At 40.1% G+C, this 27718-nt stretch overlaps 3 protein-coding genes across 4 annotated transcripts; all 3 read right to left on the reverse strand.

Annotated features, from left to right (window-relative positions):
* Positions 1 to 1654: 1654 nt before the first annotated feature.
* Positions 1655 to 9688, reverse strand: hbp1 (HMG-box transcription factor 1). Of its 2 annotated transcripts, none has more exons than XM_085282577.1 (11): positions 9563 to 9688; positions 8033 to 8196; positions 7764 to 7941; positions 7307 to 7427; positions 7061 to 7175; positions 6517 to 6635; positions 5497 to 5653; positions 5206 to 5350; positions 4726 to 5013; positions 2698 to 2839; positions 1655 to 2558 (listed from the first exon to the last, which is right to left on the reverse strand). In XM_085282577.1, exons 2-11 carry the CDS (start codon positions 8169 to 8171, stop codon positions 2541 to 2543), a joined length of 1422 nt encoding a protein of 473 aa, XP_085138703.1. In that variant the 5' UTR covers positions 8172 to 8196; positions 9563 to 9688; the 3' UTR covers positions 1655 to 2540. The 2 variants fall into 2 exon arrangements, with proteins under 2 accessions (XP_085138703.1, XP_085138704.1); XM_085282578.1 differs by lacking the exon at positions 9563 to 9688 and adding an exon at positions 9051 to 9472.
* A 308-nt stretch (positions 9689 to 9996) lies between these two features.
* prkar2b (protein kinase, cAMP-dependent, regulatory, type II, beta) lies at positions 9997 to 16888 on the reverse strand. Its single transcript, XM_085282582.1, has 11 exons — positions 16320 to 16888; positions 15237 to 15272; positions 14130 to 14182; positions 13958 to 14041; positions 13602 to 13708; positions 13303 to 13456; positions 12021 to 12122; positions 11857 to 11931; positions 11684 to 11752; positions 11458 to 11593; positions 9997 to 11315 (listed from the first exon to the last, which is right to left on the reverse strand). Exons 1-11 carry the CDS (start codon positions 16582 to 16584, stop codon positions 11182 to 11184), a joined length of 1215 nt encoding a protein of 404 aa, XP_085138708.1. The 5' UTR covers positions 16585 to 16888; the 3' UTR covers positions 9997 to 11181.
* Positions 16889 to 21894: 5006 nt separating this feature from the next.
* hsp90b1 (heat shock protein 90, beta (grp94), member 1) lies at positions 21895 to 27471 on the reverse strand. Its single transcript, XM_085282579.1, has 18 exons — positions 27307 to 27471; positions 26736 to 26838; positions 26275 to 26416; positions 26066 to 26182; positions 25650 to 25981; positions 25282 to 25393; positions 25043 to 25171; positions 24739 to 24855; positions 24516 to 24653; positions 24342 to 24419; positions 24175 to 24240; positions 23654 to 23923; positions 23314 to 23559; positions 23056 to 23192; positions 22887 to 22965; positions 22567 to 22722; positions 22266 to 22361; positions 21895 to 22163 (listed from the first exon to the last, which is right to left on the reverse strand). Exons 1-18 carry the CDS (start codon positions 27353 to 27355, stop codon positions 22140 to 22142), a joined length of 2391 nt encoding a protein of 796 aa, XP_085138705.1. The 5' UTR covers positions 27356 to 27471; the 3' UTR covers positions 21895 to 22139.
* Positions 27472 to 27718: the final 247 nt, after the last annotated feature.

Consider the following 27718-nt stretch of genomic DNA (forward strand, 5'->3'; position numbering starts at 1 on the left):
ATGTTTGTCCCACAGAGCTTCTTTTTTGTGCTTTACCAGATTTTAAAATGTGTAATGCTTAGTGTGTGTTAGTGGGGGGGGGGGGGGGGAGGCAGCCATAAGAAAAATGTCATTAACACATTACTGCCAAACACTTTGCTCTTACAAAGACACCAAGAGTCTGCTATCTCTCAGTGAATTACTAAAGCTAATTGCCCCTAATTAGAAAGCCTTGATTAAGGTGCAGCTTTTGATTCAGGAGGAAGCCAGCAGTGATGATCCCCTGAGTTTCTCGCCATTCTAATTTTTCATTTTAGTATTCGTCATTTCTTCCTGCAAAAATAAAGGGGCTTTATGCATGAAGGCAAGTCATTTGTCCATGATTGCAATTTTTCTGGATGGCTGTGTGGATTGCAACTCAGCGACCTCTCACATGAATTGTCTCTATCTTTATTCGTTTTCTAGAAAAATCATCCAAGATGGCATTTTTGTACGATTTTTTTAAGGGTTTCCATCCTTTTGTTAAACGTGAGAGCAGCAGACCTTTAAAATCCAAATGTGAGAGGACACAGCTTATGGGTTTTTACTGTTAGGTGTCAGGTTTGCTCACTGTCCACACCTTAATGTTCATAAATAAGACACCACAGCCGTTTCTGTGTTATCCTTATGGCAGTGATACATTGTTTTAATTTACAGAGCAGTGACAAGATTTGAAAAATGCTTTTAATTTTCCACCACAATTATGACATTCTTTAATTCTCCTTTCAGACGTACAGCAGCGTTCAGCCAGAAGCACGTCAGACTCAACTTTTCATTCCCCTCAAAACACCATAAAGTATTAAACATCGACTATTTTAGAGCAGTCTGCTATGGATATGCTATAATTAGATTCCTATGCTTGAAAGGCCTGCAGGGTGTTGATCATTGTTATTTTATGAGGCATGTTTTTCTCACCAGTTTTAAAATTACCATTTTGTGCTAGCAGCCAAACAGGGACCCACAAAAATTTTTATAAGCATAAAAATGCTTTTATTTGAGCACCAATCACCCGAGGACTATATTACTCTTTTGTTTAATTACAGTAAGGAGAAAGGAAAATCATTTTCTTTTGGTTTTTCATGCTGAAGCATCATTTTGTAAAATTCACACATGCTTTTATACATGTTCCCTTTATGATGACCTAGAAATCAGGGTATTTTTTATAAAGAGAAGATTGACATGGAAGAATCAAAAAGCAACTGTCTCTTTACAAAAACTGGGTGATTGCACCCTCTGGTGGTAACCATACATATATGTAACGCCTAAAATGATTGCTTAGATTAGACAGACAGACAGACAAACGGGCGCATGCCAAGGTCAGATTCCACTGAGCATAAGATTCAGCTAAAACCTTTAACGCTGCTGTCATTCAGCACAAGAATGAATTCGGCACACTTCCAACTTTGTACATGGTGGCTTTGGTGTGGTAGACAAACAAAAGATTAAACTGCATTAACCTGTGATGAAACTGTCAGTCTTTCCCAGTTGGACTTTCAGCTCAGTGAATATTAAGAGCTTTTAAAACTTGCTCATGTAGGAAACTGATAATTACTCAAAGGATTACCAGAACAAGCTATAAACACGTCAAAATATATTCACACTTAAAGCCAATCACCAAAGAAACACACAGCTGGAGAGAATTTTAAAAAATTATTTATAATATGATACAAGGATATTTTGTGCAAGAAGTTGTTGGTGCTGTAAAACCTGTACATTATGAACAAAAGCATTTAAAACTTAAGAGAAACCTGAAAGCAGAGCATGGCTGCTGGGCCACGATTGTGTCAAATGGCTAACTGTCAAGAGACGAGCTGTATTATACAGTTTCCCCCTGTATACAATGGCTGTATAGGATTAGATTACATATTTATATAAAGTGCAGAAGAAATAAACACTTACAGTGAAAGCCTGAAGTGCTTTATGACTGAGTATAAACCCACCACCGCATGCGGAAAGCCCTGTCATCATGTGACCGGGTGGTCGGGCAAAAACGACCTAAAGACTTGCAGGGCAGTAATCACAAACTGTTCGCCATAGTTCAGCGGCAGAATATGCTGTATACTGTAATACAAAATGTTTTAATAGATTATCTATCTGTGCAATATACTGAATATTAAAAATATCCCTATGAACAGGTTTGAAAAAGTTATCTGAAATTCCCCCTTTTGTCTTTTTTTTTTTTTTGACTGAAGCATAGCACCACAGGCTCTCATGTTTTCCCACCACTAGATATGAAATAACCTGAAATTCATTCTTATTTCAGAGGAATAAGACCATTTTTGACATTAAAGATATAAGAAAATATATGCACTGTTAGTGACTAGATTAAATGCTTTGTATATATATCTCATAACTCTGTTTTGTCACTATAATGTTTCATGGTTATAAAAAGCAAGTGAATTCAGCATCACAGTCGAGTCTCAAGAATACAGGAGAGCAAAGAGGCATCAAGCGGTCCATCAGACTCTGTCCAGCACCTCTCCATGCCAAAACAACAGCAGCCAGGGATGTGGGTAGATTATCTAGGTCTGCTGGGAACCCTGTGCAAAGACAACAGGAGTTGTAGATACACAGCAGACTGGACCCATGTTTAAAACCATAAAAATGCAATGTCAGTGTGCAATGTGGAATCGGTTGTGAAATAGAAATCGGTGCGTGATATCTGATTTTGGTCCTTACCGAGTTGGTTCTTTTACGTTTCCAACAGTCTGGATTGAGCCTTTTCTGCTCTTCGGCCAGGGCCTTGGCCTCCATGGTGTACATCCTCCTCTCCTCGTTCTTCATCTTCTTCCACTTGTCACCCAGAATGACACTAATGGCTCTGGAGCGAAAGGTTAGAGACAAATCGAGATTCAGTTTTTCAGATTTTTGACATGCCAGAATGTGTCTTTGTTTTCCTTTTAACACCGTCCCGTTTGCTCCTTCTGTCCAGGATATAGAAAAAGCGGCCCGCATACGTTTGATTAAGAAGTGAAACTAAATGTCTTTAGAAAAAAAATGTAATTTAATTTAATCTAAACACTGTCAGCTGTCAGTGCTAAATCTGTGACAGAGTTTTAGAGTGGAACCCCAAGGTGTAGATTAGCCTCATCTACATCTAATGTTTCATGTCCACTCTAACTTTTGACCTAAGAAAATAAAAGCAGCTACACTTGGTTTTACTATTGCTTTTTTAACAATTAAAGCTGGTAAGCCATCTGTGGGTGGAGAATAAAGCCTTAATTATAATGTGCTGGGAGACGTGTGTCTTCATACAGGGTTTGGGTTCCTAAATGAGAATAGAGTTTTAGTCCTTCTGGTTTTCTACGACTTGTTTACAGCTTGTCTACATATCAGAAATTCTAACCCACCACTGAATGAACAGCTTCTCTATCAGAAGCATGACCCACAGTGGCTCTGCTGTTTTGTTTTGTTTTTTTGTTTGTTTGTTTTGGGGGGAAAGTTTGGGTTTCTTGGAGTGTTATTTTATCCTTGCTGTCAGGGCTACAGTGGCCAATAAGGAATTATCTTTGTGTTCAACTACAAGGCAACGTCTAACACAAGTTGGCGTGGGAAGGGAGACACAAAGCGACCATAAAGCTGTGGGCATTTTGAATCATGTGAAACTGTTCCACATGTTCCTCCGTTGACCTGGGGTCACAATAACCCATTTGGCAAACAGGTCAAAGGGATACATTTTGATCCAAGGTCACAGAAAAATTCAAACTAAAGGTCTGATAAAAATTAAATAATTAAAAACATCTAACCAAAGAACATCTAACCATGACAGGGGGTTGGTTTATCAAGTCACTTAATGCTCACCTATGACTCATTCAAGCATTTAAAAAAAAAAATTTTTTTTTTTTTAAAAATCCATCTTGAGCAAATCTGAAAGTCATGTCCCTGAAAAAAGTGCATCAAAGCTCTGGCTGTTAAGTTAATCCATCTATTGCTCAATGAAACCTCATCAGAAGTTATCTCAATTGCACTCAAGAGTCCATTATTAAGGAAGGGAAACAAGGAGGAAAGGCTGAGGTATGCCAAATCAGAAGTAGAAGTAAAGTGAAAATCAGTGAGAACAGGTCTGATGGATCCAAATGTAAAAGTTCAGGTTCAAATCATCGTCAATATGCACAGAGGAGGTAAAACGTAGAGTGTCTACAGCCACCTGCAAAGTATGGTGGAGGCTCTGTCATGGTTTGGTGCTGCATTTTAGCCAGTGCTATTGGAGATCTTGTCAAAACTGATAAAATTATGAAAGGTAATGACAGATTTTGATCACAATAGAACACGAACAGTCATGGTTTGGGCTCCCCAGAGCTCTGACCTCAACATTGTTGAAGCAGTGTGTGATCATCTTGAAAGAAAACAAAACAAAAGAAAACATGCAACATCCAAAAAAAGAGCCTTGAATGTCCTTCAAGAAGCCTGGAGAACTATTCCTAAAGAAATGACCAAAAAAAAAAAAAAGAGTTCAGTCTGTATTGAAAAATAAAGATGTTGATACCAAATATTGGCTTTCAGCCTTGTTAGAATTGTACAGACTGAGTCTTTGCCTTACATAATCTATATATTTCCAACTATGTTTGCACGTTTCATGAAATTATTGCACTTTTTTCATATTTTCCTAGCAAAATATAGAAAAATTAGTGGTGGCACAAGACTTATGCACAGTGCTGTAACTGGGAATATCTGTAAGTATATTGTATTTCAGTGACATTCGCACACCTGTTGTCCTTTCCAGGATACATCTGTGTGTACTCCACCCTGTACTTCTTGGCAAAGAGCATGAAGGCATTCATTGGCCGCTTGCATTTCGTAGGTGTGGCACCACTGGCTATCCCTGAGTTGTGGCTCCTGTTCGATTTGCTACTGGAGGAGTGAGGGGAGCTGGAGCGCTCGAGTTTATCACAGTCTGGACTGACAGCACCCCCACTGGACAAGGAGGCCCTCCGTTGACGAGCCATGCTGCTCAGAACATACACCGCTGAGGAATCTAGTGGGGTAAAGTCATAGCTGCAGGAGACAGAAAGGAAGGATTCAATTAACCAATCAATAACCAGAACCTTCTTCTGGTGTGTGGAACAAACAGTATTTCTAAACAGCCAGGTTTCATGTGAAAATATTTACAACTACTTTGACTTATCATGTATCCAAGTGAATGTGAAACGACTGCAAAAAAATTACATGATCATCTAAAGAGCATACCTTCTGAAAGTGTCAAAGACGACTGAGTCATCACAGTTAATGGCATCTGGGTGGTTTGGCGGCAGGCACACATCACCCAGCTGCATCTCATAGCAAGGGATCCCATGGTGCACCACAGTAAGACTTGGATAAAAGGAAGACCACCCTGAAACAGGATATTATATATTAGTTTGATCCTAAAGGTGTTTACTGAAATGCAAAAACTAAATAGATTGGATTCAGCAAATTGTTTAAGTGGAAGATTCTAACAGCAAAGATCAATTTAAAAGGAAAGAACATGTGTTTTTGTACCTTTGTTTTTGACAAAAAAGGGGTGATCCAATCGGCATTCAGCTGTTAGCAGGCCTTCATCTTGTGAGCCCGGGTCAAAGGTCAGTTTCAGAACTGCCTGCCCAAAGGATAATGTCTCCTCGTGGTTCACCAGTTTAAGCCCATCAGAGCCATATCTCTGTAAAGGAAACATAAATGCAGATAAGAAATGTTTCTATTAACTGGAAAAACGTGCATGACAAATTCACTACCAGAGAAGAATTAGTGTAGATACAAATCAGTGTCCAACTGCTTAAAGACTCAGTACGCGAGACACCCACAGTGCTTAATGTAATAGACCACCTGTGATTAAATTTTTTTTTTTTTAATTAAAAAAAAAATTTAAAAACCAAATATTTTTAGAAATCTGTCAAAAACTAAAAATAACTGAATTCATGTTTTTATACCCAAACTTCAGCCACCACTGGAGAATTTAGAAATTACTCAAGCGTAATATTTGACCACTAAAGCTCATTTTTCTGTTCGGGAATGCAGTTAAATTTATTTTAATTAACAAATAATAATTTGCTTTAATATTATTAATATTTATTTATTATTTATTTATTTTGCAAAACCGGAAATTTGAAAATTTGTGGAGTAAAGACACTAAATTGATTAAACAGTTTGTACACACTGGTGGATCGACCATTACAGAAACATAAAAGATCATTTTAGTTATTACCAATACTGTTAATTTAGGACAGCTGTGGCATAAACCTTACTTGGGTGATAGTCTAATAAATTAGTTAATTACTTTACACCAACACACACACACATATATATATATATATATATATATATAAAAAAACGACCATTGCTGCAAATCATTTGAGACTCATTTGTGCACACAGTTACTCAAATTTACTGTCAGTCACTTTCTATAAAGTACAAAGTAAACTACATATTATAAAGCACCTTATACAAGTGTCCACAATGATTTACTCATCTAGTCCGACTATCAGAATTTTTAAGACATACTAAAGGCACCATACGTTGCCATACCTTGAAAGAGGATGAGGATGGAGGCATGCTTTCATCATCTGAGTCATCATCCGAATCCCCGAGTTCATCAGCTTCCTGCCACTCCACATTTGGACCTCGATGGAAGCGCAGACGAGTCCCTGAATAGCAACAGAACAATGAAGCATGACAAATTAGCATAAGTGTGCTGATGTTGCAGAGAGGATGCTAGAAACTGGATGCAATGCTGCTGTTTGGACACCAGAGGTAAGAACTGGTCTTCTTTGCAATTTGTGCTAATCCTAGTGGAAGAAAATGTTAACAAAATCATCCTGAATGAATCTCTAGTTGTCCTCAGCACATTTTGAAGGATTTTCCTGCCTTCATCAAGTGATGACATTTGAAAAAAAAAGTGAATTTTTTTATCAAGCAAACACTATGAGGAATTTTCAAGACAATTGTTTCAATTGTTTCAAGTACTTCAAACGTTCACCATTAACTCCAACATGTGTGACTGAATTGACTTCTAGGTGTGTGTGTGTATGCACTGACGGATGCATATGGTCATGTATTCTTATTTATGCACCTTTTAGGAAACAATGCCAGGCTGTGGAGGGCCAAGAGTGAGACCATGCCATGTCTTCATCATCAGAAAACGATGATGACATTGAGAAAACCCCAGACTCTGATTCACTGCTGGCCTGTTTTTGATAATTAAGAAAGACAAATTACAATCATATCAGCATTGAGACAGGTTGAAAATCCATGCTGAGTCTGTCAGAATGAATGATTATCAGGTTTTTGAGTGAGAATGTTAGAAATGAAAGGTTACCCTGACACGCCTGCGCTCCCTGAGGTGGCCTCTGGACGGGTTGGGTGCACTACTGGCTAACGGGGGCCGGGCATAGGAATGTAAACTATTGCTGTTGCCAAAGATGTGAACTGGAGATGATCTGAAAAACAGTGACAATGTCACAAACATCAGTAGTTAGTTTGTTACGCAAGTAGATATATTTGTCACACACTCAAATGCACTTATATGCAGCTTTATGTGATTCTTTTGTAATTAAAACAGATTTTGCTCAGTCTTGGTCATAATGTTGCATGTCCCAACTGCAGTTAAAAATCTGCACAATTTTAGGGGCTATTTTTGCTGTTGTTCTGCTAAACTGCTACTCTTAATCTTGTGAAATTACCCCCAGGTGTACTGGGGTGTACTGTTACTACATGTGTAAAGGCGTCTCTGTGTTTACATCACACATGCAGGCATTCCTTAAACATCTACAAACCTTTTGTGTGGGGCGTCCTTCAGTAGAGGGCTCTGAGGACTGGTGGCTATGTTGGCCAACTCGGCAAGCCAGTTGGTGCTAGGAGAGCAGCTGAGCTCCTGGTGAGACACTGCTCCAACTTGAAATAACCTCGGAGACCTCTGGTCCTCCTCCACCTCCTGCAGCTCTGGCATGTCGTCTAAGGAGATAATTCAGTACTTTTCATACGCATATCTGAAGGGTTCGGTTTGCTTAACTGCAGACTGCACATTCTTTTTGGCTAGTTTTACCATACTCCATGTGGCACCCAGGAGGGGAAGGCAGGTCCTCATTACACTTGAGCGGATCGAACGACTCGTCCATTTTCAAGATGTTCGGTTTCCTCTCTTTCAAAATAAAAAACGGGCTACTGTCCAGCTTACTCAGCATCCATCGTCATACTCTGACACATCATCTGGTTTTGGGCAAAACCAAAAGACAAAGTTAGAGCTAAAATGGAGCTACTGCTGTCATCTGAATCAGGGCTGTGCAATAACCAGTTGCACTTGAAGCCCTTGAGGCAACTGTTGTTGTAATTTTGCACTATATATAAATATATAAATAAAAATTTAGCTCCGTTGAATTGAAATATGAACTAAATCAAAATAAAGTCTTTGCAGTTATAAAGTTGCGTTTGTTTGTTTTTTTATGGTAATATGGTTTGAAAGAATAATCAACTGAAAGAAAAACACGACTATAACACCCATGAGCTATCAAAGATCATCACCACAGCAAAACAAAAACACCATAGTTAGTACTGAATCATTGCATATCACGTATGACATCAATATTACGGAAAAGGCACAAAGCCTTTGGGAACTCCTTTGTCTCTGAATCGACACAGCAAACCTCTGTGAATAGTCATGTGACTCCCTGCGTGGAGGCCTTGTTTATAAACTTAAAAGGGTTTGACGCATGCGTACCAGAGCTCATTCATTCATAACTGCGCAGCGAAAGCGAAAAATACCAGAAATTCGTCTTAAAAAGTGTCTTACCGACGGTGGAAAACATCGATTTTGAAAACAAAAGTATGTGAGTGTCAATGACAAAGTAAAATATATCATTCTTATTGGGAATTTATATTGTGTTAATCGACAAACAATGTATGGAAAATCGTTAAAATATAAAGGTGACCGTGACTTCCTGAATTTAACACATTTAAATGAAAAACTGACGAACACTAACGGTCTGCCAACCGATCAAAGGCCGCAGGTTCGGAGACACCGTTGTTTCGACTTCGTAAGCAAGGATACACGAACAACATAATACCGTTCAGAAAACGCTTCAACAGTCTTATATTGTCGAAAAAGACGGTTGGGGACTCAGCCTGCTCTTTCTCCAACATTTAAATGCAGCAGTACTTTCCTTCGCTCAAACCTCGAAGCTCTGGGGTCTAACACTGTAAACAAAAGAATGTCAACAAGTTGAGGCATGACGCAACATCTTTGCCCCGTTCAAAATGAATGACACGAAAACCTATAGAAGCATTTTGACGGCATTTTCACACTATTCAAAGCATATTCTACTAATTTGAAGACTTGTTTTAATACAAACAACTGCTGTCGGATGGGTTTCTTGCAACAAAAACAACGAGCGTCACAACGGAGAAAAAAAAAGCCCCACTGTCGATCTCAATCTTTTAGTCGACGTCAAATTAACGCGTGACAACCTCGCTTAAACATTATACAATAATTGCAAAGACACGAGTCTCACGTGGACCGAGTTAAAAATTACTTTCAACCGTTTATTTCTTCGAAAAAACTCACCAACTTCCCACTTACCAGAGCTGTCGACATCAAGTAACTCTGTGGCATTCACTCGAGGGGAGGGATTGAATGGCTCCAGAGGAAGCTCCCCATTGGTGCGTAACAACGTCAACAAGACGAATTCGGATATTCTATTGGTTGATATGTTTGAGAAAAATAGGAGAGGTGTCCCCTAGTTTGTTGTTTATCCTCTCATTGGATAAAAGTACACGCCTGTTACTAGCCAGTAACAGCTGATTGGCAATAAAAGGAACAATACATGACTATTTTTTATCTGCAGTGTTGCAGTTACAGCAAGAATCACATGGACACATCGTTTTAAAGATTAAATTCTCTTTTTCGTAACGAAATAATCTCGTAGAAGATATGGGGACTGCCATGAAGAATGAGTGGGTCAGTAAGAAACTGACTCTTTCATTCTTTTAACAAATACTAACCGGAAGCACAAATACAAAAAAAAAAAATCTTTATTGACATGAAAAGTGAAACATACAGTACTTTTAGCCAGTATTGTGGGTATGCCTTCAAAAATGACCAGTCCTACGGGGAAGGGTGGGGGATAAAATCTGCATGTTTAACCAGTTAAACCATGTAAGCTGCAGACAAAATACAGAAGACCTCAGTTACTTTAAAAAGAGAGAAGTAGTAAGAGAGAGGACCCACTTTAGATTCCTGTTGAGCGTAAAACTGTAGAAGTTGTTGGCAGAGGTAGACAGCAAATATGGATGTCATAATAATGTATGTTTCACCTATGCAAAAACAGTATTACCTAAATTTTACATTGAAACACAGAAAAATGAGTTGCCTTAAGATGTTGCCTGTAATGACTACTGTCTTGTTGGGCAACTTATGAAGTTTAAAGTGGGCCTATTATAATAACAGTAAATACTCCGTTTTAAAATTATACAGCAATGTGTTGTGTGTTGTTACAAAACTATCAGCTATCTCTCTGAACTTTGCTTTTTTGAAAAAAGAAAGAGCATAGTACTCAGCTAACTGCCACAAACACTTAGCAACAGTGATACGTGGTTTATGAGCATGTATTCCAGGGACTCCATCTTATGCTAAACAGGAATGTATTTTTGTAGAAATTTTAGGATACTGCCAAGTTTTTTTGTTTTTTCATAATCAAAATGTCAAAGATTTTATCCTTTACAAACCGTTTACCCTTTCTCAGGTTTGGGCCCTTTTGTACATGTGACGTTTGCTCGCACTTATCCAGTAAGAAATCAGCTTTGGCTTTTGACTTTGACACGCAATGTTTAGAAATTTACAAACGATATATATAATATTGTACGTGTGGCTATAACACTGTGGAGAAAATGTGAAAGTAAAAAAAAAAATGCTCAAATTACAAACAAGTAATGCACCCAACACCGACAAGTAAAATGCACACTTACATTTTTTTTTTTTTTTTTGTAAGGTGAGTGTTGTGGAAAATGTAATTTAAACAAGCTTTAAGCAACTCTGCTTTGGCTTTACTTTTCGGCCATAACCTTCCGACAACGTGTGTTTTATATATCTGACGCTCAAATGGTTTATGTAGGTGGATATTCACATTTCTTGTAAGAAAATCTGTTTAAGTGGTTACAAGCCTTTTTCCATCCACCCATTTACAGTCCACTGCAGTCGCTTCATGCAGTCTGTTGCTCAATTTCAGGGCTACTTCCAAACAGGGTCACCAGCTGCTCCTCATAGTTAGCAATGTTTCTCTTCATGATGTCCATGCATGGGCCTAGCAATCTCTCAAAGGCTTGAACATCCATGACTGATAAAGAAGAAAACAGATACAGTCAGGACTTGGAGGTGAATTTGAAAAGGATGGTACAAAATAATATGTGTTTTACTGGGAGATGTGCATCTTTGGCGCGATATATGAACGAACGAGCACAAAACTGCACAAAATTTACCCAAGCATTTGACACTCCCCACAGCATAGGCAGATGCAGCTCTGGGTTTGTTTGTGACGAGAGCAAGCTCCCCAAAATACTGGCCCCTGGAGCATGTAGCGATGTCCACCTCCTCTTCTTCTTGGTCTGTTTTTGTCTAGCAGAGAAAAAGAAATGTGTACTCTAAGTTTCCAGAGATTTTTTTTTTAATCAAAGGCTTGTCTAAAGGGTGGCGGTGCAAACTTACCCGACTTCTCTTCATAGTGATTCTAACCTGGCCAGATTCGACAATGTAGAAGCAATCCGCTAAATCACCCTATGACAAAAAGCAACACAGCAATTGCAAAGGAGCACAAAAACATGTAGAATTTAAAAAAAAAAAAATCCAATAAAAGCAGATTGTACGAAGACATTATTCACCTGAGCAATGATCTGCTGCGAGTCGCTGTACACCCTGGTGGATAGCACGTCAACTACCTTCATTCTCTCTGACACCTGTGCATGAAACATATTTGGTTTGCAAATGTTTTACTGTAAATATGTAGTACACTGTGTAAATGCTGGAGGACAATGTTAATCTTGACCTCTAAAGATGTAAGCAGGGGTAGAGTTTCAATGAATGCCTCATACAGCTTCCTCTTCTTGGCATTGTTTTTCACTATGATCCTCCTGAATGTCAGACGATCCTGAAACAGATTTAAAATAAGGCTTCATTAAACACAATTTCTGATGACACTGACCCTGGGGTTAGACAAAAACTAACAATTCACACATTATAAAATATTATTCATAATAGTGCTATACAGTAATAAAAATAATAATAAACATAATGATGAAAAATCCCCAACCAAGAAGTCCAGACTGATCTCATGTTGTGTTGTGTTGTGTGCAGTGCCGACGTGGGACAGTTTCCAAATTCGTTATACTATTGCACCAGGTATGACTGTGCAATGACAATAAAGAGTTATCTTATCTATCTTATCAAATAGCTCACATAAAACAATAGTGTGCACTTATAGTTTGAATTTAAGAAAAGAAAAGAAACAGCATCATCCATGTGTCATTATGTGAATGAAATGAATGAAAGGACACCAAGCCTGAACACAAAGAAAGGAAAAATATCACAGACAGCATGGTCAACAAAGCTTGCAGTAACATACTGTGCTGCAGGAAACATATGTGACTGCAGAGGGCGCCCTATAGCTGACAAACCTTTTTCCCCTCACCCAAAGGCGCAAGCAAGGCTGGAACCTCATGGTTTAAAGGTTGCTAAAGTTGGACCCACTTCAAGTTCATATCCTATCGCTTGTTTACAAAATGAACAAGGGCCATAAATAAATTTTCGACTGTTTGACTGGATGCATTTTTTAGCAGCACTCTTCCTCCTTGACCTAAACCAATTGGTGGTCAAAAGGGGCTTCCTGTTTGAGATTAGAGACTCAAATAAAAACAACCTACAAGTCCTCAGGTGAGCACAGGACATGGCAGCAACCTACCCAGCTGCACTGAGAGGACTTAACTGAGACGTTACCCGCAGTTCAGCGATGGCTCTCATAGTCACTAATAAACAGCAGCTTCTCAGAAACAAGTCAGACTGCGACTGGATACTTAACTGGATGTTTTGCCAGTTTTCCTTAAGTAAAATAGCATCCATGCTGAAATGTAACAATAAAACGAACAGAGCCTGGAGGTAAAACAGCTGCTTTCGCCTTAATTTGTGTTCACCTAATGATGGTTTCCACACCGTCGCAGATAAACTCCCTGCTTACTTAAATCATGACAGCTGACAGCACAGCATGCTATAAAAACCCGATTAAGGATCCAACTGTGCCATTGCAGTGGGGTGCGGTGTAATGGTTTACTCACTAGGCACCAAAGGGCTCCAGGTGAAGTGGCGATTATTGTGGCCGCCCTGGGGGTGTTGTACATCAGCGCCAGTTCTCCAAAGCTGCCTCGGTTGTCATAGCAGCCCACCAACTTTTCCGTGCCATCAACCTTCACGAAAATGTTAAACGTGCCACTGAATGGAAAGGCAGCGGGGAAAAAATATCTTCAGTTAGCACAAAACAATGATTTCAGCAATTATTTAGCAACTGTGTTCACTTTTTCCAAGTTAAATAACCAACTATGATGCGATTTGAAATTCACGAGCAAGTTAAACCCACCTTTCGATAACGTAGAAGTTGTCCCCGTCATCATCTTGATCAATGATATGTTCCCCTTCCGTGCAGAACTTCTCGAACATGGCATCCAGCACCTGAGACATCTCTTCCTGTCATGGGGGCGGGGACAGCAGTCAGACAGTGAAAGAATCATGCAGAATGCACTCAGAGTTTGTTTTCGAGTTTCCAAAACAAATAAATAAATAACTATCTCTAAAAAAAAATTAGGCACGGTGTACTGGGCATGCAGCAAAAAAAAAAAGAAGAAATTTACTGGCCTTGGGCCATGTTTCCCTTTGTTTAATTTAGGATATGGCAGGGCACAAACCAGAGAAGAGCTTATGGAATAATCCACTCACTGGATCCAAATTCTTGAACAGAAGAATGTCCCTACATGCTTCCTGTAGTCTCTGTCTCTGCTCGTCAGTTTTGGGGTGAGTGACCTAAAACAGATCACGAATCACACTTATAACCTCTGAACAGTTAAACCAGTTGTGTAAAAACAATAATCACTGGATGGATGCAGTTTACCCTTGGCTCTTTATCCTCATCATCTTCATCAGGATTGAATGCTTCAGCACACACTGCATGACACAAACACACGAATCACATTTACATTTCTCTTATTGATGAGCAGCAGCTATTTTGTTCATATAGTGTTTTCGACTCTGGGGCAGTTTTCTTGTTATTAGCGACAGTAGATGTTAAAGGTGTTTGTAAATAGAATTGTTAATTGATCCCTTATTAATTGCTTGTTTCTTCCCGTCCGCGAATTATAACGCTGAAGTATACTAGCATCTCTAGGGTCTCTGAGAGCTCACTTCCAGTGGAACTGTCTACCAGGTCTTTATTTGAAAAAGCTTCACTTTTTCTTTAAATGAACTTTTAGATGAATAACGACACCTTACATAACATCTGAAAAACAAATGTTCATCTTCAGGTGGCCCACGGCACAGACTTCATCCCAGTCAAACAAAAAAGGCAAATTCCAGGGATGATTCAGGACCAGTTCAGGCAATAAATCTTTCAATAAAAACAACTTTTCTCATCTTGAGTACAGGAATATGCGGTGATGGATGACAGCACTCTTACCACATTTCCTTCCTATATGTTAACAGAAAGATGGGGTAGTGGTATAAAAAACTTTCAACTTGACACAGGCTAACGTGGAATATGGTAAGTGACCAGCTTAATGTTAACTTAATTGAATCTGTTTTCATTTCATGTGCAAGATTTACAGTTTGCTAAGTAAAAGATGTTCGTTCCCCGTCTGAAGTGATAAGAGGTAAGGTAAATACCCAAGTTATTAATAAATAATTCTTTCCATTCAGAAAGGCAAACCAAGCAGCTATCCAAACACAACTAAGTTATGTGAAGCCGCAACTTTACTATTGCTACATTACTCACTGACGGGTTCGAGACAAAGTGGCTTCACAAGCTGTAACATATCAACACTATTACAATAAGTGGAAGACGGTAACAAAAGACAGATGGAAAAATACTTAAGTATCACTTGTACTGAAGCCAATCTGACGCAGCCTCGCTAGTCATGTGTCACAGAAGGCTTTATTTAATGTTTTCAGCTCAGACACTGTCCAGAGTTTCCCTCCTTGACACAACAGGAAGATGGTAACTCACCTGATGCTCTTCGGATGAATCTGTTTATCACAGGGGCTGGAGAAAAGAAAAAGAAAGATATATATCTGTATTTTTTTTTTTAAAGCATGTTAGATTTCACCATAAAAGATATCCATCCATCACAAACTGTTATTGCTAGTAAGGTTTGAGGCCGTTGTATTTCGTTATCTACAGCACAAGTGGAGCATTCTCATTAGGGTCTATATTCATCTGAGTAAAAACTGAATGGGGGACAGCTGCTTTGAAGTGGATTTTAGCCTTTGAATCAAATTTAAATGAGAAAAACAGTGCCAAGCTGCTACACAATAGGTCAGTATGAAATATACATTAGATAGGTCTCGTCCATTAATGGCCTGCCAGCCAGTGATGACTGGGGAATCTCATTGAAATATGGGAGGCATTAATGGTGGTTGGTTGGTTGGGGGGGCACAACAATGACCCAAAACACAGACGTTTAACAACTGCATGCGAGGCATTTCTCCTTATGTAACCATTGCAGCCAGTCTTGCAGAAGCCACCACTCATTGGGATGCTGTGTCAGAGCTCTGGGTTGCTTCTGGCTGCACCTCATTACACTCTGGCAGCAGTCACTGTGTTAAATACTTCAGGAAATGTAGGCCTGTCGACAGCACATTGTGTACTACCTGCATCTATATAACAGCTAAAGCTATAGGCCTTTATATTTTACAAGCTTTGTCTTTTTTGGGGGGTACATATGAAGGGGAGGCCCACCGGGCCTGCACCTGAGACAGAAAACATTTAAACGGTCCAGATGTTTTTATGACTATCATAATTATTTATAAAGCAAAATAAGCCGCAGTGTGCAGGTGCTATTCTCTGAGCAGAAACGTGAAGAGCATAACACGTTCGTGAACCAGCATTGAGCCTCGGTGACCATATATGGCAAATGACAGAGCCGTTGTAAATGTATGGCGGCAGCATCAGCGCGCTCGATGTGGATTTTCATTCTCTCCCACGGCCATCCATCCATCCATACATGCTCACAATTCAAAGCAAAGCATCTCGAGTCAAGTTCAGCATCCCCCCATGACAGAAACACGCACGGTGAATGTGTTAGCCCACCTATGAATTCCTCGTCATCGTCGTCGTCCTCCTCTCCGTTTTCCGAATCGATCTGCATGGCTTCGTCAATGAAATTGACCGCTTTCCCAAGTCTCGGGGCCGAATTTTGGTCATTGCCAAATGAGGCCTCTTTGGTCTCGTTCTCCTTAAGCTGGGTGAAATACTGTAGCGCAAACTCGAGCAAGTCCCTGGGCTGATTCCTCAACACTTCCACGGTAAAGCTCTGTAACAGCTCCGTCAGTCCTTCAGGAATTTCTATACTCATTCCTGTTATCAGTCTATGGATGTGGACAAAACCGGTTTGCTGCGAATTTCAGTGATTCAAAAGCACCCAGATCAGGTTTTCTTCCCGTCGTGTTTTTTGGTTGGCTTTTTTTTTTAAAGATGCCGAAATCAGCAGACGGGTGTGTAGTCAGACCACCCGCTCAGCAAGCCCTCCACAGCGGATCCTCTCTTTTTCTTGAATGAAAATGGCTCTGGATTTTTGGTCCGAACATCTTCTGCTGCTTCTGGCTAGGAAACCCACGCATGTGACCCAGGAATCCATGGCAACCACCTATCCAGAGATTGCGTACGAGCAGCAGCGGCGCAGAAACTGCAGTCAGTCGCAAAATACAAATGATGGGAAAGAGAAGCCCTGGGGAAGGCTCTTTCAGTCATAGATCGATTTTTCACTAACAGAGATTAGATCAAATATCCTGCGGTCTGGCATGTATGTTTGCCGTGGTTGTTCGCTCATACTTACCCTAAACGATTAAAAATATGATTAAATAAGAAGGGCAACATCGCATATTATTTAAAAAGAAAAAACAACAACAGCAGCAGACATAGCATAGCAAGCAGACATAGCAAGGATAAAGACAAAAAGGTACTGCCATGCAATGATAAACACTGAATCTGAGGGAAATGTACTATTAAAACCTAAGGCCTCTGTAAAGACCTACAAATCAATAAAGATTCGTTCTGTATTTTTATTTAGGCTTTCTTCTTTTTAAAGGCGCTAATAAGAAAAGATCGTTTATGATAGTTTAGAGAGTTTGGAGGCTCATTTCTTAGGGAGAAAATAATAATACATGTGCTGGATATTTTAATGTCACGGGACCTGTCAGAACACTTTGACCACGCCAGAATGAAGTTTCATTTCAGAATCAAACGTTCCCCCGTGATATCACGGACTTGTGTAGCTGAACATTTAGAAAAACGGCTCAGACAAAGAAAAAATAAGTCTAGGTCTCAAACTAAAGGCCATTAATCATAGACTTCATATGGGCATCTATCAAGAGATGAACTAATGATGCTTTTCTGTGGGTCACAATATGACTGAGCCACAAAAATGTACATCCATAATATGAGTTCAAATTTGGTTGACACTTTCTCATTCCAGAAACATTTGTAGGAGTGACATGAGTTCACAAGCCTGCAAAACTACATTCTGTCAAACAGCTAATCCAAAGAGCTTAGCAGAACAAGGGGAAGTAGAGCAAAACAAGGGGGTAAGGGTTAAACTGGAATGCAGAGCAAGTGGGAAGTCTGCCCACTTGCTGAGGTTGGGTGACCTCAGGTGAGTTTTAGTCATGGCATGTGGTGGCACTACTACTACAGTGTGAGAAATCCCCCCCAAAAAATCCCGTCTCATATTGTGTTGGAATTTCAAGGCTTCCAGCAGAGAGAAGGTTAGTTTGAGGGAACAGATAATAATTGTGCTAAAGGAGCACAGCTATTATCTGCCATGGTTATCATTCCACTGTGGCTCCACTATGACACCCCTCCCCCTGCTGTGGCCCATATCTGTCACCCTTTATTAAGAAAGGCGCAGCATTTTCTCACTCCGGCGAATGGGAGCATGTCGATGGAGCGACCTGTAATGCTCCACTGCTGCAGTTTAGCTGTTAGCTTTCAAACTCACTATTTCAGACCACTGTGAACTATAAGACACCCCCCCCACACACACACATCTGAATACAGCACAACGCCATCATTTCATACTGTAAGAGTCAGCTGCACAAACACACACACTGTGCGTCAGCCCTGTTCACTGAACCATAGATCCTGAAGACTGTTTCTACTTTAAGCTTCACAACAGACCAGTGGAGCTTGCATTGGTGTAATTGTTAACTACACTTAAACAGCGAATATATATATATATATATATATATATAAATAAATAAAGAAGATAAAAGAACACATAACTTCTAGCTACTCTTCATCAGACGTAGATTGGTTTTTTTAGGCCTGCAATTTTTTCTTTTGTTCTTCACTGGCATTCTTGCACGTGTATTTAAACTGAAGAAATGGGGGGAAACATGTCTTTTTGCAATACTTAAATAATACTTGCCAAGTGAAGTGGGGCGATATCAGCTTCGAAAGGGCTCCGTGTTTTTATTCTTTGGCTTTAACTCAAAAATGTAAAGCTGAAACCTCTTAAGTCAATTTAATGACGTAATGATTGAGTACGTCCTTCTTTAATTCATTGGCTGCTAGAACCCATTTTGAATGTATTAGTGCCACCTACTGGACATCCCACTACATTACAATGTATTGTTAAACTAGTTAAACAGTTGATGTTGCTTCCTGTTTCAAGTGCCATTAAGTTGCCGTCTTTCCTGAGTGTGTTGGAACAAATGTATTCCTTGGGTATTACTAAGGGTAAAATAAGCTTACTGTGTAAAATTAGATAATTAATTCAGTGGTGAAGCTGTTCCACATCCTTGTGGGTTTCATTGGTGCTTTCCTGTAAACCTTGAAAAGCCTGTGGTCTGCATGTTTAGGTCATTGTAACAGATTCTGAGATAAACCCACACAAGTAGATTTTATTAGATTTAGCATTTAGTGTACAATATTAATATAGTCAAAATCACTATATCCAACAATTAAGGCTAGGCACCTAGTTCTGCTCACGTTCATGACAGACAGACAGACAGACAGACAGACAGACAGACAGACAGACAGAAAGAAAGAAAGAAAGAAAGAAAGAAAGAAAGAAAGAAAGAAAGAAAGAAAGAAAGAAAGAAAGAAGGGCATGGCTCAATGAAGACATCCTGTACAAGATGCATCAGTCTTCATGACATTTTACCAGTAAGCCATCTCCCTGGGGTTGCTGTAGAGAAACCACAGGGGTGTCACCCTCAGTGCACTTAATTTTTTTTTTTTTTAATGCATCCTTCCTCATTAAATTTGCATAAATGTGCAACCGAAAAGAACAGTAAAGTATCCTAAGTGTAGAACAGCTCATGTCACCATGACTCTTTAATAAGAATAATAATAAGAATCACTTTATTTATCCCGAGGGAAATTCTTTTGTCATGTACATGCTCAAAGTAGCAGGAGAGACAGAGGAACAGATGAATAAGATATACAATATATACAATAAGAATAGTAGTATACAGTAATATACCGGTACAGTAGGATAGTGCAAGACATAGTATCAAATAACTCTAACGAAGTAATATATATAACTATAACCTGGAGAATAAAGAACTATCAGTGCAGGCGATTCTAGAAAGTGGCAGTATTGTGCAATAGAATAAAGGGAGTAGCAGCGTATGATGGGGGGATGAAACAAATATTCAATAAGGTACTGTTGGATAATATTGCACGGTCTGAAAGGTAACACAATAACGCTGGTAATAGTCTCAGGAAAATCACCTACAGAGTGAGGAAGAGTTATACAGTCTTATTGCCACCGGTAACGCGTTACTGTAATCCGATTACTTTTTTCAAGTAACGAGTAAAGTAAGGGATTACTATTGCAAAAACGGTAATTAGATTACAGTTACTTTCCCGTAGGAACGCTGCGTTACTAAAACCGTGATTTCTTTTTGTGAGAACGTCTCATGACATTGGTGACAACAGCTGTGTGCAGATCAACAACGGATCATATGAGTGCGGGAGAGAGTATGAACATGCCGTGTTTAAAGCGTGGAAGTACTGACCTTACTTTGAGTTTGATTCCATAAAAACTGACAAAAACATTAGTGTCCATTGTGCGTGGGAAGAAAACTTCTTTTTACACCGAAGAAAAACCCCTAAACTTCCAAGCAAGCACAGAGTGCACTATGACATAATGGGAAACTCACGGAGAAACTAGCGGATTCTTCCACTGACCGCTGCGGCACACCTGCACCAGGGTAAACCTCCGCCTACATCCCTCCTGCTTTACAGGTGAAAATAGAGCAAAAGGACCGCTAGTCTTTGATGTTATTTATTTTCTGCTGTGTTTTACTTGCATCTATTTGAAAGAGTGTAAACACAAAACATATTTTATTTTATGTGCTGGAATGTGCAGAAAATAGGTTTAAATATTAAACAAATTTCTTCCAGTCAGAGAATATTGCATATAATTAAATTTTTGCTTGCTGCATAAAGTTAAAAGATTAAAACTAATAAAACAAGTTTTAAAAGGGGACCTTTCCGTTTGATTACATTTTGTATGATGGATTATGCAGAAAAAGTAGAATTGGGCTGAAAGATCTATCGCTTTATCACCTATTCAGGTTGTAAATTGTGTTTTTAAAAAGTAACTAAGTAATTAATTACTTTTGAAAATAAGTAATCAGTAAAGTAACGGGATTACTTTTTTGGGGAAGTAATCAGTAATTAGTTACTGATTACTTTTTTCAAGTAACTTGACCAACACTGGCCACCAGTACAAAGGATTTACTGTGGCAGTCAGTTCTGCATTTCGGGGCAATGAGTCTTTTGCTGGGTTTGCTCCGATGGTCCATCATGGGGGTGTGCATGGGGTGACAGGGGTTGTCCATGATAGAAAGCTTTTTTTTTCTCTTTGCTTTTTTAAAAAAAAAAAAAAAAAAAAAAAAAAAAAAAAAATTCTCCTCTCAGACACATCCAGGTTCTCAAGTCTGACACCCAGGACAGAACCAGCCTTTTTAATCAGTTTGTTCAGCCTGTTGGCATCAGCTGTCTTCACCCCACTTCCCCAGCACACTGCTGCAAAGAACACGACGCTTTCCAACACCGAGTGATAGAACATGGTCAGCATTTTCCTACCAACATTGAAAGACCTGAGTCGCCTCAGTAGGAAAAGCCGACTCTGCCCTTTTTTGAAGATAGCATTGGCGTGCTTGGTCCAGTCCAGTTTACAGGCCAAGTGTACCCCCCCCCCCCCCCCCAGGTACCGGTAGTCCTCAACGATCTCCACATCAGCCCCTCTGATGGTGACAGGGTTAGGAGGAGCCTGCTTCCTAAAGTCCATAATCAGTTTTTTTCTTTGTGATGTTAAGTTGTAGGTGGTTTAGCTCACACCACTCGACACAGCTCTCCACCACACTCCTGTACTCCTCCTGTCCATCCCTGATTCAGCCCACAATGGCAGAGTCACCTACCAGTGGGGCGTCCACCTGCATTTCCATGAGCTTATTTACATCGCTTCAGTCTGAAAACAAACTGTAAAAAGTGTCATGGCACCCTATGCATGAGTAGATGTATTACACTGCAAGCTACAGCCAGACTGTACTTTTGATATGTTGGGATTAAGATGACTGAAAAAAAGAATAGTAGCCAAGACCTGTCTGAAAGCAACTCTTTCAGTTTTGAATAAAACCAGAAACGATGCAAACATTTTTCCACGAAACATTTATTTGATCAATAGACAGGATCACATCTTTCCATAAACAGGTCAGTTAAATATTAACAAATTTACAGTCATGAGGAATGTAATACAAAAGAAACAAAAACAAATATTCGCTTTAAAAAACCCCAACCCAGGGACCCCACCCAAAATAATGTGACCACGGTGGCACTGAAACAGAGACTTAAGTCCATTTTCCAGCGCCACTGTTACACGCTCTTCCCTTCAGTGCTTCACAGTTCATCCTTGTCTTTTGTCTGCAAGCATGATTAGAGAAAGGTCAGAAGAGTAAACCACTTCAACATCTAGATTCTTAATTTTACATTGTCCTCAAGCAAGAGTGTGTGAAGTCTTCTTACCGTTTCTTCGTCATCATCCTCATCCACAGTCTCCTCTTTATCTTCAGAGTCATCTTCTGCTGGTCCTTCAGGCTCCTCCTCAGGTTCTTCTTCAATCTATAAAAGAGCCATGATTATTAAACATATCCTACAGTCTTAAAAATCACTGCACAAATACTTAACATTTTACAAAGAAGATTTAAAAAGCAGAGACAAGACTAAACTCAAAAAAGGCTCACTGCTGGAAGATGAATCATTAGTTCAGACACCAAGACATCTGCTATGCAAATTAGTACACCATACAAGAGCTGCAGTGACTTGCCTGTTCATCTAGTGGTACATTCAAGCTGAGTCGGAGCATGCGCTCTATTCTGTCTCCATAAGCTTTTGTATCAGCGAGCTGGTATCCTGAGCGCAGTGTGGCTGTCTCAAACAGAACCACAGCCAGATCTGATGCAGTCTGGTCCTCAGCATCAGTCTGGGGGGTGTGAGGAAAAGAAACTGTTCAACTATGTGCTCTGATTGGTCCATTTTAAGTTTATTCATGTAATGAACTACATTTACTAAGTAATTTGATGGTAGTCTTAGTAAAGGACCATTACTATAGTACAGATAGACAAAAATGACAGTGGTTAAACTCACATTGACTCTATTAAGCAACTGCTTGACAAGAGGATGTTTGGGGTTGAGTTCTAGTGTTTTCTTCTGGCTGGCGTAATAACTGGAAAGATTAAATGGAAATACAGATTTAGAACAAAGCAATAGCAGTGGGAGTAATAAATGCAAAGATGAGCCCAGGATTAACACTCACTTTGTGGAAATGTCCTTTCCTGTCTGGTAGGCCTGTGCCTTCATGATCCTCTCCATGTTCCCTGACCAGCCGTACTGGCTGGCAACCAAGGCGCAGGGTGAGTTGGTTAGCCTCTGAGAGAGAACAGCCTTCTCAATCTGTTGGGGAATAAAAAAGCAATGCATTAAATGTTGCAGACATAAATGCGCAGGTAGAGCCAAAATTAACTGCTTCTACAGCTGGCGCTCATGCCCCATTCTTTTAATGTCACAGAATTACCTTGTCCTTTAGAGCTTTGTCCTTCAGCCAAGTTGTGAGAGGTTCGAACTCCTTCTCCAGGGCCTCCCTCTTCTCCTTGGTCTTTTCACTCTCGTCAAATTTGACACCTTCCTTGGCCACGTTCTGGAAGCGTTTTCCATCAAACTCTGGCAGTGCCTGGATGCAGTACTCATCCACAGGCTCTGTCAGGTAGATGACCTCATAGCCCTTCTTCAGCAGCTTCTCAACAAAGGGAGAAGACTCAGCCTGTAGTGGATGGAAGAACAAGAGACATGAGAATTTCAGCTAGTGTAGGATAGTTTACACTTCTTTCTCCTGACCAATAAACACATTCACTCACCTCTTTCCTGCTGGTGCCAGCCATGAAATAGATCTTATCCTGCTTCTCTTTCATGCGCTCCACATACTGTTCCAGGCTGGCCAGGTCTGTTTCACTGTTTGAGGTCTGGAAGCGCAGCAGCTTAGCGAGACGGGTCCTGTTGGAGTGATCCTCGATCACACCCAGCTTGATGTTTGTGCCAAACTCCTTCCAGAACTTATCGTTGTACTGTTCCTCTGCAATCTTCTTAATCATGTCCAGAGTCTTACGGACCAACTTCTTGCGGATAACCTGAAAAAGACAAAGTAGGTAATGACCATTTCATACTGCATTAAATCTAGCGTTAGTTATTCAGAATCTTTAATTTATGGTTTCATTTAACCATGTTCTAGTGCCCCCTGTTATTCCTGAAAGCACTTTATGATTTGCACTACATAAAAATTGCTTTGTTGCTTCATTATCCATTTTAATCAAAGGCTTCATTGGTTAATGATGACTAAATGATGGAATGGGAAGCGAACAGGGCTGCACGTTGAGCTCACCTTGAGCAGTTTGTGCTGCTGCAGAGTTTCTCTGGACACATTCAGAGGAAGGTCGTCAGAGTCGACCTAACAAAATAAAGTTTCCCTTAATCACAGTGCAGGTGATAATGTAGAGACCAAGCACATAACATTAGCATGAGACCAAATAAGAGTTAAAAATAACTCACCACTCCCTTGATGAAGTTCAGGTACTTGGGCATCATGTCATTGAAGTCGTCTGTAATGAAAACTCTCCTGACAAACAGCTGCGAATGGAAGGCATTTACTTTGAAACTCAGTTTTTGGGGAATTGCTGAAAAAGTTGAATAAATCTGATACCAAATATTGCTTAGAGTACACACCTTGATGTAATCGTTCTTCTTGGAGCCATACTCGTCAAACAGCCCACGGGGAGCTGAAGTGGGCACAAACAGGATGGACTTAAAAGTGACCTCACCCTCAGCTGTGAAGTGGATGTGAGCCATAGGGTCATCATTGTCCTGTTGGAAGATGGGTAAAGTTTATAAAAATCAGACATTAGTATACCAGCCTATAGAGCCGGTTTGATAAAGTATGTGTGCCTACCTTTGAGAAGGTCTTGTAGAAAGCCTTGTACTCATCTTCCTCAACCTCCTTAGCAGGCCTCTGCCAGATGGGCTTGATATCATTCATCAGTTCCCAGTCCCACACAGTCTTCTCAACCTACACATCACACAATTATATAACTTTTGAAAAATATACATTTTAGATCAGACATATTTTCACAGACTTCTATTTGAGTAAAATAGTCCACAAATCTTAATGACTCAGTGGGACTTTAACCCACCATAAAAACTGTTAATGATCACACTCACACATAGTCTCAACCACCATTTCTTCATCAACATACCTTCTTTGTTTTTGGTTTGTCTTTGTCTTCTTCTTCCTCCTCTACTTCAGCCTCATCTTCAGAAGCCTCTTTCTCTGGTTCCTCTGCTGCCTCAGCATCTTCATCAATGGGCTCTTCAACCGTCTCAGTCTTGAATGTTAAAAGAAATTATGCAACCGTTTGTTAATTTCCATATTTGTCAGTTTCAGTCTGGAATTAAGTCTGACTCATAGTGTTGAAGGAAATGACAAAGTAGTCACCTTGCTGGCCCACACATAGATGGGGAAGTTGATGAACTGAGAGTATTTCTTGACAAGGTTCTTGATGGTCTCCAGCTCCAGGTAGTCTGAGGCCTCCTCCTTTAGGACAAGTCTGCAATTAAACAAAGACAAGATTAAATGTAAAATTCCAGGCTTTAACATTTCAGACTCATGTAGCAGCATGAAAATACTCTGCAGTTCTTCTTCAATAGAGGCTGTACATTAACAACACATAGACATTAACTACGATTTCATAAGCTTTGACAAATAAAATGAGCCACGCATTGAAATTAATTTCACAAGAGCTGTTTAAAAAGATCAAGAAACCAAATCTGGTGTGGGCAAATGTTAGCACATAAATAACATACGTGATGGTGGTTCCTCTACCCAGTGTGTCCCCACGGGGGTCCTCAATGACAGAGAACTGATTTGAGTCAGACTCCCAGATGTGCTGTGTGTCATTGTTGTGCTTGGATGTCACAATGACCTTGTCAGCAACAAGGAAGGCAGAGTAGAAACCGACACCAAACTGTCCGATCAGCTCTGAGGTAGACTGTTCCTCTTCCTGCATCTCGGTCATCTTGTTAAGGAATTCGCTGGTGCCTGACTTGGCAATGGTTCCCAAGTTCTTTACTAGCTCCTCCTTGGTCATTCCAATACCAGTGTCAGTGATGTGCAGCATGTTCTTCTCCTTATCAGACTGGGGATAGAAATAATGAAGTTCAATTAGTGGATGCACAGCTTTTCCATTAAAGGTGTCAGCATTCAGTAAGTTAATGCATACCTTTATTTTGATGGTCAGCTCTTCATTTGTGGCCATTGCATCCTCGTTGGTTAGGGACAACAAGCGGATCTTATCCAGAGCATCCGATGCATTGGAAATCAGCTCCCTAAGGAAGATCTGCAGCACAAAACAAAGTGATGAACTCTGTGAGAAATGTCTTAAATAAAAATATGTAGACACAGGTTTGAGTAAAGATTATTCCTGCCCACCTCCTTGTTCTTGTAGAGAGAGTTGATGATCAGCTTCATCATACGGTTAACTTCAGCCTGAAAGGCATGTTTTTCAGACTTTTCCCTGAGTTCCTTAATCTGAGCTGCATTCAAACCGTCCAACTGGATTGCCTCCTCCTCTCTGAAGGCAGACAGATGCAAATACAAACAGGGTAAGAGAGGAGAACGACAGCAAATCTTTGCTGCCAAACAAATCTGTTGTCCTTTCAGATAAGACTGAAGATGAAAGCAAGATACATACAACTTCCTATTATTACAGGCAACTTTACAGTAAAACTTACACACCTCTGCCTCCACTGTAACGCCAAAGTGGCCCTGAGCACTTGTACACAAGCTTTATCTTCTTGACCTTGTTCTGCTAAGATTTAGTGGACTTTTCCCTGATACAGTAACTGCAGTTTTCTAGAAAGATATATGGACTTACGGAAAGTAACACCTACCTCTGCACCACTTCATCGTCTGTTCTGGAGCCATCCCTGCTTTTACCCAAGTCCTCCTCTACTGTCCCGTCAACGTCAAATTCATCATCTGCCTTTACAGCAGCTGTCAAGGGAGAAGTTGCTCGATTAAAATTCATTATCAATTACCGGGAACATGTGGTAATTTTAGACTCATTAAGTTTTTAAAGCACTGTGCAAACACATGCTCACAGTCACCAAATTAATTAAGACGTAACGTCTGACCGTGTCAGCCTTTTAATCATTATTTAAACGTGCATGTATGCAACAGTGGAGGTTAGCTAACATGAGACAGCTTCAACACAGGTGGTGTTTCTGCTAGAAAGTTCTGGAAAGGCAAGGAGATTAACGGACACTGGCGTTACTCTAAAATAACAGGTAAATTAAATACGCTCTCCGTTGCTTTGACACCTGCAAGCCTTTTAAAGTCAAGTACAGAGAGAACGTACAAACGCCACAGTGAATGAAAAGAAAAGCAAAAACCAAGTTAGTGCTAGCATACGGGCTAAAGGTAGCTAAAATAATGAATAATTAAAAAAATACCACTACTCACCAAATGCTAAGAGTGCAAAAAGAAGCCCTATCACCCAGACTCGTTTCATTGTGAGATGCTTCCTGACTGACTGCCTGCCTGACGACTTGAGCCTTCAGTTGCTGAGACAATAGCCGGGAGATCAGCGCATGCAGCACTGGCTTTTACAACGAGGAATGACTAGCTGTCTCTCCCACCAAAAGAGTCCACTCGCCTTACCCCGTGACTACCGACCAATGGCTGTGCACCACGCACGACCGTCGACCAATCACAATACAGTCTACGGTACATGTTGTCCAATCAGTTTCTTCAACATATGCCTAGACCCGAAAATCGTGGCTGGACACCATTGGCTAGGAATGAATAATCAGCACATCACTTCCTAAAATTTACCTTTCATTGTAGGGAAAACATCACTGACAGCACTTCCAGT

The sequence above is a fragment of the Mchenga conophoros genome, linkage group LG7, assembly GCF_057382185.1.
Source record: "Mchenga conophoros isolate Kocher_MC1m ecotype Shallow Benthic linkage group LG7, M_conophoros_male_GT1.1, whole genome shotgun sequence".
Taxonomy (NCBI): domain Eukaryota; kingdom Metazoa; phylum Chordata; class Actinopteri; order Cichliformes; family Cichlidae; genus Mchenga; species Mchenga conophoros.